This window comes from Eleutherodactylus coqui, chromosome 1 (assembly GCF_035609145.1).
Source record: "Eleutherodactylus coqui strain aEleCoq1 chromosome 1, aEleCoq1.hap1, whole genome shotgun sequence".
Lineage (NCBI taxonomy): Eukaryota > Metazoa > Chordata > Amphibia > Anura > Eleutherodactylidae > Eleutherodactylus > Eleutherodactylus coqui.
The window spans coordinates 63,986,072-64,005,270 of record NC_089837.1 but is presented as its reverse complement, the minus strand read 5'-3'; the positions used below and the strand labels follow the sequence as shown (position 1 = coordinate 64,005,270).

Here is a 19,199-nt window from a genome sequence, read left to right as displayed (position 1 = left end):
CGGACTACTGGTAACCATGGAAGAACAGTACTGTGGGCGAAGGGATATACATATGATGGCGAACTACTGGTGACCATGGAAGAACAGTACTGTGGGCGAAGGGATATACATATGATGGCGAACTACTGGTGACCATGGAAGAACACTACTGCTGACGATTAAATACACATGTGATGGCGGACTACTGGTGATCATGGAAGAACACTACTGCTGACGATTAAATACACATGTGATGGCGGACTACTGGTGAAACATCCAGCGCAAATGTCCAGGAATATCCCATCGCAGGAAATCCACAAAATGTAGTTTCATCAACATCTCAATGAAGAAACTTGTTTTGTTCGTGTTCTAGGCTTTTTGAGATTTATTTTCTACCTTCAGCTTTTAATCAGCAATCATTACATGTATGATACAACGTATACATTTATATGAACATATGTCATATCTTGATAAGCATGCCCGATGGAGAAAAACTAATATCATTTTCAGAATATTTGACCCCAAAATACCCCCAGAAAATTCAAACATCTCAGTCACCGAACATTATGGTTCACATTCATTAGTTTGAATGTCTTTTTGACCGATAATCGTTCCGTGTAAAGGGGCTTTTAGTGAATAAGTCTGAATATTGGCATGGTAGGACTTTCAAAGATCATCAAAGGAACTGTTTTTTTTGTTTTTTTTTCTGTTATCCCCATGTATGGGAGTTTACAAACCAGTTAACGGACTTATAAAACCGAAGACTGTGGCTCAATTACAGCCTTGATATTTTTGGGACGTCATGAAGTTGCGGCCGGACTGGCCCTGTTGTTCACTGTTAACTATGTTGAATGAGCATTAACATGTCTGGCTACAAAAGTTTTCCTTGACGCTTACGGTGGGTGCCACTGCCCATATAGAGATATGGTGCACCGGCCAACCTTGGTTCTAGCTTGGCCAGATCCTGGGCATGACCTCGCTCCCTGAGATGGAGAACCAATGCACTGTCACTCCCCCACTGGTGCAGACTCCAATTCAAACTGATGTGCGCTCATTTTATATGGCCCAGGGGACAGTCCCAGCCATCCTCACACTGCATTGGACTCCATTTGTATAGAGCTATGCTTTGCTGCTGGGGAAGAATATCTCTGTACATATGGCACCCGACAGTCTTCCAAGGGCTCCATATTCAGGGGCCATACATAGTCCATGAACTGGGCTCTGCAGCACAACATGGCCATCTGCACCCAGTGTCAGTTCCAGAACCTGCAGTACCCGTTGCCTGCAAATAGAAAATCAATTGACCTCAATTTTATAGGTGGGCTCATTGCAGCATCCATATGTCCCCAATTCCAAATCATGAAACAGAATCTACGATTTATTGCTTCTTTTGTAATAGATCATTAACTAGAATGGTATAAAACCTGCTACGTTCTTTGTACGTGTTACTTTAATGTTTAACTCCGCTGTTAATTGCCAGTGTTGTGCTGTCAATGAGTGCGGTGTAACGTAGTCTGCTCGCTTTCAGAGACATCTGATCGGAGGACAACATGGAGGTAAAGGAGGCTTCCTCAACGAGTGCTGATGGAAAAATGGACGAGGACACTGGGAAGGTTCATCTGAAACGTCAGCTTGGCTTGATAAGTGCCGTGTCAATGATAGCTGGCACCATGATTGGCTCTGGGATCTTCATGTCTCCTCAATGGGTGCTGTATCACATGGGGAGCCCCGGGTCTAGTCTCCTAATATGGGCAGCTTGTGGTCTCCTGGCTATGCTTGGAGCCCTTTCTTATGCTGAACTTGGAACGGTCATTACGGAATCTGGAGGAGACTACATCTATATTTTAAGGAATGTTGGCTCCTTACCTGCCTTCCTTCTGGCGTACACCTCGGTCATTGTGGTGAGGCCGGCTGGCATAGCTGGGATCTCTTTAAGTTTTGCAGAATACGTTGTGGCCGCTTTCTACCCAGGTTGCCCTTCTCCGCAAGCAGTCATTAAGTGCACAGCAGCTGTCTGCATCCTCGTTCTGGGAACTATTAATTGCCTGAATGTCCGACTTTCTATGTCTATCATGAACTTCTTCACAGCGGCTAAGTTGATAATCCTGTTAGTAATAATTGTGGGTGGCCTAGTTCTTTTGGTCAAGGGCAACACCCAGGTCTTTCACAATGCCTTTGCAAACACGGCCACTGGTTTTGGTCCTGTTGGCGTGGCGTTTTATCAAGGGCTCTGGTCGTATGACGGATGGAATAATCTGAATTATATTACAGAGGAACTGAAGAACCCTGAGGTTAGTAAATCATCCGTAAAGGGGTTATCCCAAGATATCAGTTTATCTAATATCTACGGGATAGGGGATAAATGTCTCATCAATTTGGGTCAAATTGCAGGGTTTGGAACCAAACCAGTCACAAGAACAAGGGTCCTATGACCCCCGCATACTTAGAGCGGCACTTAAGCATCTATGCTACAGCTCCCTTCAGCTCTATGGGACTGCTGGAGACTGATGAGCACTGTAATTGTCTTGTCTTCGGCAATTTCATATACACTATCCTATTGGACGGCTGAGCAAAAATCGAAAGTAGTAATTATTTCCATATGTCAATACTTAGTGGGCCTCCTTGGTCCTAATGAGATACTTTCTACTAATGTCTGATACATTTCAGCTGGTATATCCCTCCAATCATCCTGCAAACATCTGGTGAGTTCTCTCAAAGAAGATGGATGCTGTTCATATTTACTGACCCTAAGGGTGCATTCCCACCGAGCTGATATACGTTGTCCTCGTGTGCAGGGGGGGGGGGGAGGATGGAAGAGCCAGGGGCAGGAATTGAGCTCCAGCCTCCTCTCTGCCTCCTCCCCACCCCTCTGCACTATTTGCAATGGGGAGAGGCGGGACGGAGGCAGGGCTAATTCTCGGAACTTAGCCCCGTCCCGCCTCCTGTCATTGCAAATAGTGCAGAGGGGCGGAGAGGAGGCAGAGAGGAGGCTGGAGCTCAGTTCCTGCTCCTGGCTCTTCCGGCCTCCCCCCCCCCCCCCCCCGCAGATGAGGAGAACCTATATCGGCTCGGCGTGAAAACACAGCCGATATACGTTCTTGTGAATGCAGCCTTAAGATGTTTAATTGGATTCAGCTAGTCCAATCATGGAACATCCACATCCTCAAACCAACGTAAAGCAGTGGTGGATTGGTGACAAGTCGCGTTGTCTTGTTGGAAGTATTGCTGACCATTCCCAGAGTATTGTCTCATTTTAATGACATGGTCTCGTTGGTTGTAGTGACAAGAGCCATGAACAAACATTCCCACACCGAAACGGCACCTCCGATGTACTTAACTGCTGGCACAACACACTCAGGCAAAAGGGTTCGCCAAGACCCTCCACAGCCAGGATGTAAAGATGGAGTTGTGTAATTCGTCACTCTATAAAACGTTCTTCCTTTGCTCCACTGTCCAATGACAACTTTCCTTGCACCATTGCAGATGGGCTGTTGCATCTTCTTTGAGAGAACTCTCCAGACATTTACAGGATGAATGGAGGGAAATACCAGCTGAAGTGTTTCAGACGTTAGTAGAATGTATACCAAACTATCCGATATCATTAGGGCGAAAGGAGTCCCACTAAGTGTTTAACATATGGAAATAAATACTACTTTTGATTCTTGCTCAGGTGGTCAGAGGTAGGATGGTGTAGATGATGGGAGTGGCAGTGCACATGCTCAGCTGCTGCTCCATTCATACTGTGGGCATGGGATTTTAACCCTTAAAATATATATTATACAATTGCTAAGTTTTTTTACTCACAAGCAAAATGGTGTGAAAAGTTGGATTTACGCCATTATTCAGTTTACAACCCTCTTAGTCCAGCCTTCGTAGAGTCACTCTTTGTAATACTATCATGGGTGGTCTTATGTATGTTTTAGGTGAACCTTCCTCGGGCTGTGATGATTGCCATCCCACTTGTCACATGTGTTTACCTCCTGGTTAACATCAGCTATTTTGCAGCGATGACTCCGCAGGAACTACTTACATCAGATGCCGTCGCCATCAGTTGGGGGTCAGTCTATAAACTGTGATTTGCTGTCCTCATATAGAGTATTATTTGCACACCGTGATGCTTTGATTTTCTGTGCCTAACCTTTTGCATCATAGGCATTGCCAGAGGGATTTGTGACCACATAGAAACACAAGGCCACGGACTGAGTACCTTCATACTAACCAAGGAGGTGACCAGATGCAGAACTACTGCCATAGTAGTCGTAGTGGCTGCTATGGGGCCCGCACTATCAGGGGTGGTCCGGGCCACAGGTCTTGTCCCAATACACAATGTCCTGCTGCTAACCCGCATTAAGATCATCTCAGGAGGAGAGCTTGGTGCAACGGCGGCTCCTTAAGACGGCCAGATGCGCAATTGCGCACGCTTCAGAGCCACGCATTTGCACCATGAAAAAGGTAGATCTGCGCGTGTATCGGTGCATAGCACTGTACTTTTTGCGCATGCAAGACCTGTTCACATGCGTACGCCACACACACACCCGCTGTTGTATAAAAGGCTATTTAGCCTAATGAGGCCAGATGTGATATTTTTTTCATGGAATTGCCCAGCGTATTGTGCATATGAACACGTATTGAGTGCGCAGTTGTGCACCTCCCATAGACTTCTATGGGGACCTTGGCACGCAAATACGCAAGAAGATAGAGCATGTCCTAACTTTTTTTTCTGCCTGCAAAATACAGTAATGAGAATGAAAGCATTAAAATCAATGGGTGCTATTCGCTGCGTATTACACAGGCATATTTGGCATGCAAAAATACGTTCACTTAAAGGAGCACTTGGGCTCAATTCTTGGCTACACTCAGGACACATGCCCCAAGTGCCGCCCCTGCAGAGCAACCCCACTGATCAGCTGTTTGAAGTGGCTCCAGCGCTCTTCATTATATACCACACACAATATCTATATTTAAAGGCAGTTTTACAATATTGAGGGTCAATCCTCAAGATATTCCATCACTAGTAAATCAGCAAGTGTCTGATGCCCTTGACCCATCTGTAATCAGCTGTTTGTTGGGTTTGTGCACTCTTGCACTGAGCTGATCTATGCAGGACGCAGACAACTTCATTCGCACCACAGTAACACAGCTTGTAATTACAATCAAAGATCCCATTCAATTCAATGGGAACTTTAGCTGTAATACTAATCCTGGCCTCTGCAGTGGGAACAGAGCTGTCTGCCCTCTGCATGAATCAGCTCAGTGCACAAGCACATCCGTCCAATGATCAGCTGATCAGAAGGGGTCCCAGACATCGGAGCCTTGTTGATGTCCTCTCCTGTAGATAGCCCATTAGTACAGCTGAACAACCCCTTTAAGTCCTACAAAGGACCCTGGAAAGAAAATAGGAGTTAACAAGAACCAAGGTCTCTTGTTCCAGATAGTTAGGGATATGTTGCTAATAGCCAGTTGTAGAAAATCTTTCCTATGGGAACTCCTCAATTCTATGTACGTCCCCGTATTCTAGTGAGTATTCATGCACCAGATCCCCTGACAATGATCCGTAGTACCATATGGGTAACTGCCCTGATCTTACATCAGATTTAATCCATTTCAGACTGCAGTTGATAACTTATTTCTTATCTTCCAACTAACTATTTTCTGTAGATTAAAGGTGCTGGGGACTTGGACTTGGATAATCAGTTTGGGTGTTGCACTGTCTACTATCGGGTCTGCAAATGGAACTTTCTTCAGTGGAGGCCGAGTGTGTTACGTGGCTGCCAGAGAGGGACATCTGGTAATAAACCAGCTCCCACATTTATCACTTTCTATGTTTGCTCTTTTATCTGGACCTATTGTGCTTGATTAACATATGTTAATTCTTTATTTTGATGGTACTGCCCCCGAGGTGCTATTCATTAGGTATAAAGTACTAGTAGGAGGCTAATGGCTCCAATGCATCATGATGTGAACTCTACAAGACGCTTAAATATAAAGGGCTGAATGGGGTTGGCACATCTGGCATATTACATTTGGTCTAACTTACTAGACATATCAAACACTTTTGTCATTCCTACAGTATACCATCGTATGACTGGCGGCGTACCTAAACACCAAAATTCCGGGCTGGAAAATGGCACGTCATTTATAAATTTGACAACTTTTATGGGTCCGCTTTGTTGCACCCTTATTCCAGACAGTCAACAGAACTGTGATGATAGTTTTGAAAAATATCTAAAACACATGATGAATTTGGGGGCATTTGCTTAATAAATCTTCTTTAATATGCTCATCCTCTGTTATAGCCTTGCCAGAGGCGTAACTTGAAGCTCCCGGGCCCCGATGCAAAACTTGTAACAGGGCCCCCAACTATAATGCTTTATTCATAGTACTGGGCTCCATATATGGAGAAGAAAGGCCTTATGGGCCCCCTAAGACTCCTGGGCCCGGGTGCAACCGCATCCCTTGCATCCTCTATAGTTACGCCCCTGAGCCCTGCTATGCTCAAGATATATTGTGCTTGCTAAGGTACAATCTGCCAGCAAGAGATCCTCCTCTAAAACTTTGGAAACTTTCTGCCTTTAAAGTAATTCTCTGGTTTCAGGAAAAAAATTCTTCTGTCCCGAAACTAGAGAGGGTGGAGGGTATGTAACCGGCAGTTGCCCTTCTCTGCCACCCCTCTGATCTACTGGTTCCAGGTCTTGTTTTCAGTCTTTCAGGATGTCTGACACAATTTCTAATGCCTACCTAACAATGCATTGGTAGCCTGGGAAAAGAAGACATCTGGCTACATAAGCATTAGCAGTCATTCCGAGGCTTTCTGCCGATCGAGGGATTTCTGCTCTGCAGCATATTTTTTTTGCTGATACGCTGAAACCGCCCGTGTGGCTATTCTTCATTCATACTGGCGACCGTAAAAAACGCATACGGTTATATGAAAGAACCCTTAGACTGCCATTGTACCATACGTGCTATCTGATTCACCAGAGTTGATTACATGATCATTACTGACCAATCAGAGCAGTATACAGTGAGCATTAGGTAATTAGAAAATTATTACATCTATCTTGGATGGCCAAAAATGGGGCAGATTGGAGGGGCGGCAGCAAAGAAGAACTTGCAAGTAATTTGCCCTTCTCCCCCTCCGGAGCAAAGGATCACTTTAATTAATTTGATATTTTCTTTCACAGCCAGACGCGCTCTCCATGGCCCATGTGAAGCGTTTAACGCCATCTCCTGCACTCATTTTTACATCAGTCATCTCGTTAATAATGATAATTCCCGGAGATTTCAGTAGTATTGTGAACTTCTTCAGGTTGGTATATATTCCTATTATATATGTATATGGATGTATCATAGTTTAACCCATTTAGGAGCAGCCACTGTAAATTTACGGTGGTGCTCTAAGCCTCCTGCCTCTGCAATCAGTCAGAGGCAGGAACGGATTATCAGCTGTTAGTGACAGCTGATAACCGGGAGCAGAAGGCAGGAGGGGTTTTTAACCCTTCCTGCCTTCTGCTTCCCCGATATACAGTGCTCAATGAGCACTATATGGGAAAAGTGAAAGTAAGTACTTTCACTACGGGAGCCTTGGGGGGTCATGTGACCTCCTGGGATTCCCTGCTATACAGAGCTGGAGGGTCAGACTATACCCTGGCAGCTCTGCAGGTGACTAATGTCACTGCAGGTGTTGCTTTCCCCTGTAACTAGGGCTCCTATGGACACCCCAGCTACAGTGGGAAAGTGTCAAAAAACGGGGGAAAAAAAAAATGTGACTGTCTACCAGAGGTCTTGTATGACTTCAGGGGGTGATATAGATAGAAAAAAAACATAATTACAAGTAAAACAAAATAACAGAATAAAACAACAATACATACATAAGAAAGAGAATAACACAAAGCCGACGCCAACAAAAACCGTCGCCGTATGCGCCCTATAAACAAAAACCATACATACTATATATCAAAATGTCCGAAACAAATAGAGGAACCCAGTCCCATACTTTATTTTAGTGTAAATATAAAAATAATTAAAAAAAAAAATTATAAATATTAGAAAAACGATTTTATTTTTTTAGCTTTTTACCCCCAATAAAACTAAAAAAAAAAACGGAAAAAAGTCAGTGAAAAAGCTATTAAAAAAATAGTCCTATATGTCACGGAAAAAAAAAACGCAGCAAAAATAATTTGTCGCTAAAGGAAAAAAAAATAGAGCAGTAAAACCGCCACATGGGTAAAATCTAGAGATGAGCGAACGTACTCGGATAAGCACTACTCGTCCGAGTAATGTGCCTTATCCGAGTACCGCTGTGCTCGTCCTGAAAGATTCGGGGCGCTCCGCTGCTGACAGGTGAGTCGCAGCGGGGAGTGGGGCAGAGCGGGCAGGAGAGAAGGAGAGAAAGATCTCCCCTCCGTTCCTCCCCGCTCTCCCCTGCAGCTCCCCGCTCCGCAGCGCGTCCTGAATCTTTCAGGACGAGTACAGCGGTACTCAGATAAGGCACATTACTCGGACGAGTAGTGCTTATCCGAGTACGTTCGCTCATCTCTAGTAAAATCCCTAAAAGGTGTCTGGTTCTTAAGGTACAAAACAGCTGGGTCCTTAAGGGGTTAAAGGGTTTTCCCACAAATTACATTTCTCACCTCTTCACAGAATTAGGCTGCCTGCACATGGGCGGAAATCCCGCGGCAGGATTTCCCGTGGGATTTCCCGGGGATGGCTTGATAGGCAGTCTGCTAAGGCAGCCCTGGGGCCTTTCTAAGGCCCCCGGCTGCCATGACACCTGCACGGCTCCCCTGATCTCAACGCGCGCGCGCGCGCGGGGGGGGCCATGCGGGACCCCTGAACAGCGTTCGGGGCATTAAAAGGGTTAATAGCCGCATTTAAAGCGTTAATAAACAGCTGACGCCCGCGCTGTATGGAGGGAGATAGCGGCACTGCCTCCCTCCATACATGTCCTGCAACAGCAGGACGTAGAAAGTCGATGGCGCAGTCTCTAAGGGATTAAAGTGTTTGTTTACATGGCAGAATCCGGCGCAGATTTTTCTGCGTAAATTCTGTCTCTAAAAGCCGTATCAGAAATCTACAGCTGATCTGAGCTGCAGATTTGTGCCACGGCTATGCAAACGTATGACTGCGGTCCCGCGCGTGGATTTGGCCCCTTTCTTTGGGAGAATCCGCGTGTGGAATTCCTGATGAAGAAAAGGCATGGAATCCGCACCAAGAAGCGACATGTAACTTCTTTTTATTCCGCATGCGGATTTGAAATCTACATACGGAAAATATCGGCACCATATAGACTACGGTGTGGATTCCCATTGAAAGTGCAATGCGGATTTGCTGCAGAATTGTTAGGCTACTCTCACGGATCCCGCATCATAGCTGCAAAATTCCACCATATGAACATACCCCATCATTGGACTGTACGGCGTTGTGGAATTACACACGTAACACATATGTCATGTGTGAACACACCGCTTCTTGCGTGATTGTCTGACTGAGGCTTTATTCACACAAGTGTATATAAGCAGCTATGTAGCCGCGTTTTTACACCCGGCCAATAGACGTGATCACCTGAGGCATTGGTTTCCAATGCATTTGTTCACATGGGCGATTTTACAGTCCATAGACTCCTATGGCAGCTGGAAAGGGGGAGGCAGTTTAGCGAGGGATTTCCGTGCTGCGGGGTATTTTTTTTCACTAATACGTCACACCCAGCCATGTGAATGGACGAGAAAGCGCTAAAAAATCATCCATTCACGCGAATTCACAGTGCGGATGAGCGAAGGTAAAAATGCATACGTGCGTGTGAAAGAGCCCTGACATAGTAAAGTAAGTTGACTTGCAGTCCCATGTAACGACACGGATAGCACATGTATTTTTATAACTCCTGTTTGCTGTCAGCTTCACAGCCTGGCTGTTCTACGGCATTACGATTTCTGGCCTCATATATATGAAGATTAAAAAGCCGGATATCCCCAGACCATATAAAGTAAGTAAAACAATCTGAACTATCCCAGTTTGAGTCACCATATGGAGTATTTGAAGAAATACACAATATTCATTTAAATAAATGGACGGTTGATGTAAAGCATAGATGTGCTGGGTCTTGGCACTTAAAAGAAAAAAGTAAGTGAACCCTTTGGAATGACCTAGATATCTGCACTCACAAATAATGTGATTGTCTATCAACTATATTGATCTTAATATAGTTTTTGTCCCACAATGGGGCTGGAAGTCATTTGATTGCTTCTACATATACAGGGTTATTACAAATGATGTGGTGGGTAGTGAGGGGGGCATTTAGACTGTAACATCACAAGGTCCGGGGAACGTGGAGGAAGGAAGAAGGTCTCTATCATCACCACCTGCATGGACAATCCATCTGCTCGTTAGTCGCAGCTCACTTCTGATGTCATTGTGACAATGGGGGGCACCCTGTCCTGTCGGAAGATGCAATCAGGTATTTCCTGTTCCCACTGCGGCTGTAGCATCCAGGTACAGCATCCTCGTGGATACAGAAGGGGCCATACACTTCCCTACAGGTTATAGCGCAAAACACATTAACCTTGGTGGAGTCGCGCATACACTCCACGTAGACGAGTGGGTTCCCAGATTCTGATGCAGCGTCCCAAAGGGTAACTGAGGACAGGGGGCATACGCTGAGGAGCTGAGAGGGTAGAGTGGTCACTTGTCACGGTGGCACACACGTAGCCTCGGACAGAGCAGCGCTGGGCCTCTTCCGGACACCCCTAGGAGAGGGATGCCCAATATAGATGGAACAGGAACACATTTTTGTCACGCGTGACGCCACCATTCCTATTACCCACCGGTATGACCCTCGGCGGTAATAAAGAGAATTCACACACAATGGGAATAGTCAGGGCCTGGCAAAACCTTACTTGGAAAGCTTCAATATCGCACAAATCAGGAACACACTAGTGCAGGTAAGAACAGACGGCTGGAGGTCAGGGAGGAAACTCCGCTCCTGGAAGGGAACTCTCCAGAGGAGGATTGTGGTAGGGTCACTCCACAGACACTCTTGCAACACAGTACCTTTGCACGGTGGTCTTGGACTTTTCTCACGCTATCTCTCTTTTAATGGTTCCTGGCATTAGGGTCCTCAGGAAACCTTTCTTTCTCTTCCATTCTTCAGCACATGAGGGTTGAAGGTACCTTCATGTGGTTGGCACTTTAAGGAACCCAGAAGAAAAGAAGACCAGAAGAAAAAAAAAATAAAATAAAAAAAATCACACCTTGCTCACTGACACTCATATTTATAGACTCTCACATACCCCATGACAGGACATAAATTGATACCTTTGCAGACATCTCCCAGTCTCCCAGTTAATGCAGACATTAAAGGGGTTGTCCCGCGCCGAAACGGGGTTTTTTTTTTTAAACCCCCCCCCCCTCCCGTTCGTCGCGAGACAACCCCGATGCAGGGACCTAAAGAAAAATCCACACAGCGCTTACCTGAATCCCCGCGCTCCGGTGACTTCTTACTTACCGGTTGAAGATGGCCGCCGGCATCTTCTCCCTTGGTGGACCGCAGGGCTTCTGTGCGGTCCATTGCCGATTCCAGCCTCCTGATTGGCTGGAATCGGCACGTGACGGGGCGGAGCTACACGGAGCCCCATTAAGATAAGAAGAAGACCCGGACTGCGCAAGCGCGGCTAATTTGGCCATTAGACGCCGAAAATTAGACGGCCTCCATGGAAACGAGGACGCTAGCAACGGAGCAGGTAAGTGAAAAACTTCTTATAACTTCTGTATGGCTCATAATTAATGCACAATGTACATTACAAAGTGCATTAATATGGCCATACAGAAGTGTATAGACCCACTTGCTGCCGCGGGACAACCCCTTTAACCTCTCACTTGCTGCAGCTGTACAATACACCTAGCAAGAGACTAGACCATTCGCACAGCGCATCTACACACAGACATGTATGACATTTATGGAGGGGGCCAGGAATAGACGTTCAGGGCCTCTACACTAACATTACGTTTGTTTTCCGAAAAATTGAAGGTGGCTTCATCACTAAAGACTCCATAAAACCATCGCTTTCTATTAGAGTTTGCATACTCTCACAGAAAGAACGTCGCCGCGCTGTGTTTCAGGGCCAGTAACAATTGCATTCGGTAGGGATAGCATAACAAACATTTGCGCAGAAACTTTTACATAATTGGCTGTGGAACGTCCATTTCTCTGCTTACCATGATGGGGGGATTTCTGAGGACGCGCTCCACTGTTTCCATGCTTACTGGTGGACGGACGTACAATTTATGCTTACAGATGCAACCTTTTTCCTTAACCCCTTAGTGATGGAGCCAAATTGTGGAAATCTGACGTGTCACTTTAACATAGAATAACTCCATAAAGGTTTTGCATATCCAAGTGATTCTGACATTGTTTTCTCACCACATATTGTACTTCATTTAGATGGAAAAAGAGTCAGATAGAATTTGTGTATATTTATTAGTTGTTACAGAGGCAGAAATAATCTATTGTAGCGAGCGGGTGCACTTGCCTGCGGATCGCCGACCTCTTGCACATGAAAATGGAACACAACGTGCAGAAACTGCTCAGGAGATGCTGATTTCTTTATTTGGCTCCTGCCAACCTTTATTTGTCATCACTGCAATCACAAAACACAGCAATATCAACCAACATCAATATACACAGTCCATATGCACCCCACTTGGGTGTACGTCCAGGGTTGTCGCCCGTCGGACTCTGGCCTCTGCTAGGCCACCAGCCTGCAGCACCTCAACTCTGCTGCACTGATCCTCTCTCCTCTAACTTGATTCTAGCAGGAACTGGCCCTTTTCTACTTCCTGCTCCACCCCTTTGTGTTAACTCTCGCACCAGAAGTCCAGTCTGCAGCCCTCTACAGGCCCTTCTGTGTACTGCACTACTACACTATGTGCTTGAATGGAGAGATCAACGGACAGTACGAACACTCATATGAACTAACAGTAAATCCCAGATTACCCCTATATGATAGATCTTGATTTGATACAAGACAACAGAACCCTACAAAGTGAGGGAGTTTATGGCGGATAGTGACCTGCCTCTGAACCTCTGAACCTTTCTGATTGTAGCAAATGGTGGTGCTTTGAGCAGTGAATAACTACCCTAATTTGTCTCACCAGTGACGGTAACTATAAAGCACCTCCCTGATGGAGTTACTAATAATCAAATAGGAGAAACTCCAATCCATTCAAAGAAGGTATCTGACCCAAATGGTAATGTGCGAGTCAGGCCGCCGATGGAGGCAGAAATACTCATGAAGTATGTCTTTGAATGGGGTAAATTACAGAACGTTAGTTACACTGTATTCCATTCTATCTCAGCAGTTCGAAAAATGAATGCTGCGCCGTGATTGGATGCTATCGACAACAAGGACGTCTTACTGTTAGACAGTTTTGGTTAATGCAAATTTTTAAGTTTCTGTTTCCACTGATCTCAAATTATCTGAGTGTCATTAAATGTGAGTTATGAGGGGTCACATTGAGAAGATCATTTGTAATAACCCTGTATTGAACTACTTCTGTGTTGTATTACAATGTATTATTGCCTGTCAGTGAAACTCATGCCCACAAAATGTGACAAAGTGAACCCATTCATTTCAGTGGGCCCAATTCTCACTCGATGACTAGTTAAAGGGCGTGAGGATTGTTAACAAGCATGTTTTAGAAATTTCAACTGCTCGTCAACAAACGCTCATTGGTTGCCGAGTCCACTAAATGCACCTAAGTATGTGCGAGCCATCTTCAAGTGAATACTCGCTACTGTGGTCTCTTGCTGGACCAAAACTAGCCAGAGAATGTAGCAGCAAGCACTGGTGTATCTATAGGGGATGCAGTTGCACCCGGGCCCAGGACCCATAAGGCCTCTCTTCTCCATACAGGGAGCCCACTACTATAATAAAGCATTATAGTTGGGGCCCTGTTACAGATTTTGAATTGGAGCCTAGAAGCTTCAAGTTACACCCCTGCGTTAAGGGGTTAAGTTAGGGGGCCCCAAGATAAACTTTTGCACCTGGACCCAGGAGCCTTTAGCCACACCAGCAAGCGTTCTTTCGAAGACCAGCAGGGACTAGAGATGAGCGAGCATACTCGCTAAGGGCAATTGCTCGATCGAGCATTGCCCTTAGCGAGTACCTGCCCGCTCGGGAGCAAAGATTCGGCTGCCAGAGGGGAGTGGCGGGGAAGAGCGGGGAGCTTCCACCTGCTCATGGCCGCTTCTCACCTGTCACCCGCACCGGCAGCCAAACCTTCTCTGCCGAGCGGGGAGATACTCTCTAAGGACAATGCTCGATCGAGCAATTGCCCTTAGCGAGTATGCTTGCTCATCTCTAGCAGGGACTGTTTTCGAGAGTCTATGTGGGAGGGCAAAATGTAAAAAAAAAAAAGGCAGGAGCCAATCAGCGTCCACTGAAAGGTGCACGCCAAACAAGCGCACACCTCCCTGCAAAGTTGTTGGCTAGTCGATGCAAGTCAGAAATTGCCTATTTATGGCAGACAATCATGAATCAACCAAAGACTATTTTTAGGGGGGCTGAAATGAACCAACTAGTCATTTAATATTCACTTTACTCAGTAAGGGCTCATGCCCACGGCCGTGTTGGACTCCGCCAGCGGATTACTGCAGCGGAGTCCATCACGGCACCCCTTCAAAGACCCCATACTCACCTCCCAGAACTGCTATACGAGTCCCACATAATGTGCCGTCGCGCATGACGAGCTGGCAGTGTCATATGACGCCGACGGTGAAGCATATTCACGCTATACTTCCGCTGTAGCACAGCGGAAGTATAGCGTGACGGCCGGCTTCCATTGACTACAATGGAAGCCGGATGTGCGTATTCCCGTGGCATTTAGAACATGCCGCAGGTTATTTCACGCTGGGGAATTCCGTGGTGGAATTCTGCAGCGTGAGCATTGAGCTATTAGGTTCAACTTTGCTATTAAGGGCTAATACCGGCCGTGGGTATTAGCCCTTAATAGCAAAGTTTACACCAAACAATTGTGGCTAAAATTTACTCTTTTGAGCGACTATTTGGATGATAGTTGTACTGTTAGTCGTTGGTTCACACAACAACCATTGTACTCTTCTAATCTTCCAGGTTCCAATCATCATTCCAGTGATCGTGCTCATTGCCGCCGTATACCTGGTGTTGGCCCCAATTATTGGCAGCCCTCAGCTGGAATATCTGTATGTTACTCTGTTTATCCTTAGTGGACTTATACTTTACATCCCAGTTGTCCGTTATAAATGGTCTCCAGGGTGGTTCCATTCTGTCACGCTCCATCTTCAGCTCCTGCTCCAAGTGGCACCAACTGATAAAAACAACTGAAATGAGGTTTCTCTTTTATGCATGGAACTATTGGGACATTATATTATATATTCTTTCTACAGTGCGTCTCAATGTGTTGTTTCAAGTTCTTTGTAGTCACCAAGATCAGTCTGTTGTGGATACTCATTTATTAGTCAGATCAGAGAGCGTCTGCAGACAGCGGGAGGACTTAGGGTGTCTAGTAATTATACAGACAAGTCATTGATTTCAGTGGAAATGGTGTAGTGCTTCATTTCCCCTCTGAGGGCGCTGCTGGGGATTTGAACTCATAGTTACATAATTAGCATGGAGGAAAAAAATATATGTACCTCAAGTTCGACCAGTGGATGAAATAGGATGTGAATGAAAGGAGGGGGTATAGGAAAACATTAGAAGTTGATTTCCCCTTATTGATCCAGAGGAAAAAGAACGTGTGTGTGTGTGTGTGTGTATATATATACAGGGCGTCCACAGAAATATTTATCCAGGGACAAAAAGATCTTTCCAGGATTGCACAAGTTTATTTCTCACAGTGTGAGAATGATCTACTGTAGGTCATTCTCATTTTACTACTCTGTGCCCGCTAATGGAGTGTGATTAGTCTACACAAGATTGCCCACACTTTCAATGTGTGAAGCTGCTTGTTCCAGTGCTAAAATAACTGAAAAAAATCAAGTTAAGACAAATTCTTTAATTACAATTTAACTCGATTGGGTCCTGAGCCATTCGTTGTTGTTTTGGAAAAAGGATCAAGCACATTGAACTTCAATATGTCCCATCCTTTGTTCTTAAGGGAGATAAGCCACCACTGAAGGAGTCTTGCAGTCTACTCATTGTTTGAGGTGAACTAGGTGGGTGAACCGATTCTGCGTGCACATGGGGTGTGGTAGGAACCCCTGGGTAATGTTCTGGCCCTCCCTAGGTTCGGGGAATAGCGGTGTTACCTCAGCCTGCCCCTTGTCCAAGGCTCTGGCGGGTGCTATCAGTGTCAGGGGAGTGGCATCTTCATCCAATGGTGTGGGTTCTTGTGTGCACAGCTCTGCTGCTGGACCGTAGGTCTAATAGTAAGCCTGGTTGCAGCTCTGCAATAAGGTTGATAGCAGCTTGTGCAGTAGAAACAAGTGAACATCCAAATTCTTGGAGATAACTCCAATATAACGAAGGCTGGGGTGGCAAATTCCTTGATGCTGCAGTGTGCACATTCACCGAGTGCCAGTCCCAAACAAATAACATAAACAGGGCTCTGGGTTGAAAGTGATGGACCATGCGTCCCGGCGGCAGCAGGGGTGCACATGGGCAGTCATGCACATTTGAGGAATACAGTCATTGTCTCAAGAGCAATACCCCATCATCTAAAAATTAACTCCTTATTTCTAGAAACCATAGGCTTGGCTTCAATGTGGCCATACCTGTGGGCCTGATTCAGCACCCAAAGCAGCCAATACTTCCCAGTCCTCTGCTGGTGTGAAGTACACCACACCAGGAACCAGTGCACCTCTCTATGCTGCCGGAGTCCTCACACTCCATGTGACTCCCCTGCAGACAATAGGAGGCAGCTTCACAGCTCCTAATTTTTTGGAATGTCAAAAAAGGATACGTATGGTTCAGTGTTTCACAGATGTATTTTTCAATCCATATCTGTGCACTTGAATGCTTTTATTTTAAATCATGGGAATATAGATATTTTTAAGATCCAAATTGCACCATATGATGGAATAATATTCAAATTTGGGTCCCAGATACAGCTAGAAAACCATACAGATGCTTTATGGAGCGAGATAATAAGTTTATTCATGCAAATCTATTTCCAAGGTCAAATGTAGGGACATTTAAGGGCCAAAGAGGGACTTGGGTTCAAAAGAGCTACACTTGGGATGTATGCAGCTTATATAACTCTATGAGAATCATAATAAAAATGGCAAGCAATGACACTTTATTCCCACTAGAGGGCGACCAAAGATCACCTGTTAATATTGGCAACAACTCAGTCCTAGAGATGAGCGAGCATACTCGCTAAGGCAAACTACTCGAGCAAGTAGTGCCTTATTTGAGTACCTGCCCGCTCGTCTCTTGTGATAGACATGATGGTTAGTCAGTGTAAAATGTCTATTGATTTGTATAAACCAAATGTATTATGCTATTGTAATGACTTCAGCCTAATGTGGAACTCTGCTGCATAAGGAAAGAGTTAAATCACAGTGTTATATGTTATTGTTTGTGTTCATCTTGGATGTTTCCCCAGCCCTGCCCCCACACAGAAACTTCTTAAATAACACAGAGACCTCTCAAACAATGACTTGTCACGAACACAGAAATTCCTTCAGCTAGGACAAAGTCCAAGCTACATTGGACCTGAGAGAGGTGTGGGGAGAGGGAGGTGAGGGTTCTATATGATCCGACAAATGAGAATCTTATATGTTACTGATGTAATCTGTTGCACGCCCATTAAAGGGCAGGTGTCATGTGTTATAATAAAAAGCCTGAGGCTCTACACATTGTAGAGACTCTCCCAGTTTTAGACCAGCATTTGTATCTGATCTGGTCGATGATGTGTGCACACTATACAATTTGGAAGCTACAGAAATACCCCGAAGCCTGCTGGAGGAAAATATGATCCAGCACACTCTAAGGATTCGGCTGCCCGTGGGGAGCGGCGGGGGAGAGCGGGGAGGAGCGGAGATCTCTCTCTCCCTCTCCCCCCCGCTCCCCCCTGCTCACCGCCGCAACACACCTCTCACCCGCGCTGGCACCTAAATCTTTAGAGACGAGCGGGCAGGTACTCGAATAAGGCACTACTCGCTCGAGTAGTTTGCCTTAGCGAGTATGCTCGCTCATCTCTACTCAGTCCTCCAGGCTCACTACTGCATGGACCCAAAACAACCATTATGGCAGACATCCCTCTCTACATATGGAAAGGGCATGAGGAACAGCTATTAAGGGCTTGTTCAGCTAACTTACATGTGCACAAAACACACAGCAAGATGCACTATGAGAAGACTAGCCAGCAGAGGCAGTGTTTTGAGTTATGTTCTGTTGGGAAATCTTAGATTCTGGTATTCATATGGATGTGAAACATTCCCACTACACATGGCACAGACAAGTACCCCCCTTCATGGCAATGGTATTCCCTAATGGCAGTGTTCTTTTTCAGCAGGGTGGTACATCCAGTCACAGTGCAAAAATACTTCAGGAATGGTCTGAGGAACATGAGAAATGTTTCAGTCGAAGCATCCGTAGCCTATACTGGGATTAGATCCACAGAGGCTGTACCTCACTTACAGGACTTTATGGATCTGTTGCTAACATCTTGCTGCAGATACCAGAGGACATCTTCACTGTTCTTGTGTGGTATATTACAATGTAATACAGGTATCTACTCTGTGCTGGAGGAGCAGCTTAGAGTTTCCCTTTAAGTCAGCTTCACATGAGTGTGTGTGTATTTGCACGGGCATGATCACAGCGATTTTGCGGAATGAACGAGTGTTTTTGGCGCACGCATCGGCGTATTTTACTGTAATTCTTGTGCACACAGGGCATTTTCATTTGTGCGTTGCAAACTAAAATGCACTGATTGAAATGGCTAATTAGTCTTAATGCGTTCTTATTAGAGATGAGCGAACACCAAAATGTTCGGGTGTTCGTTATTCGGAACGAACTTCCCGTGATGCTCGAGGGTTCGTTTCGAACAACGAACCCCATTGAAGTCAATGGGCGACCAGAACATTTTTGTATTTCGCCGATGCTCGCTAAGGTTTTCATGTGTGAAAATCTGGGCAATTCAGGAAAGTGATGGGAATGACACAGTGACGGATAGGGCAGGCGAGGGGCTACATGGTGGGCTGCATCTCAAGTTCACAGGTCCCACTATTAAGCCACAATAGCGGCAAG

General features: G+C 45.6%; 1 protein-coding gene across 1 annotated transcript; it reads left to right on the top strand.

Moving 5' to 3' along the window:
* Positions 1–1,529: 1,529 nt before the first annotated feature.
* LOC136609794 (b(0,+)-type amino acid transporter 1-like) lies at positions 1,530–15,333 on the top strand. Its single transcript, XM_066589174.1, has 6 exons — positions 1,530–2,270; positions 3,903–4,036; positions 5,638–5,767; positions 7,161–7,285; positions 9,871–9,958; positions 15,102–15,333. The coding sequence occupies exons 1-6, from the start codon at positions 1,530–1,532 to the stop codon at positions 15,330–15,332; spliced, it is 1,449 nt and encodes a 482-aa protein (XP_066445271.1). The 3' UTR covers position 15,333.
* Positions 15,334–19,199: the final 3,866 nt, after the last annotated feature.

Bases quoted from the DNA above. Each gene is read 5' to 3' on its own strand.
- LOC136609794 (XM_066589174.1), top strand. From the start codon at position 1,530: ATGGAGGTAAAGGAGGCTTCCTCAACGAGTGCTGATGGAAAAATGGAC. The intron at 5,768-7,160 runs GTAATAAACCAG...TTTCTTTCACAG, and splicing joins CTGCCAGAGAGGGACATCTG to CCAGACGCGCTCTCCATGGC. The intron at 7,286-9,870 runs GTTGGTATATAT...GTTTGCTGTCAG, and splicing joins AGTATTGTGAACTTCTTCAG to CTTCACAGCCTGGCTGTTCT.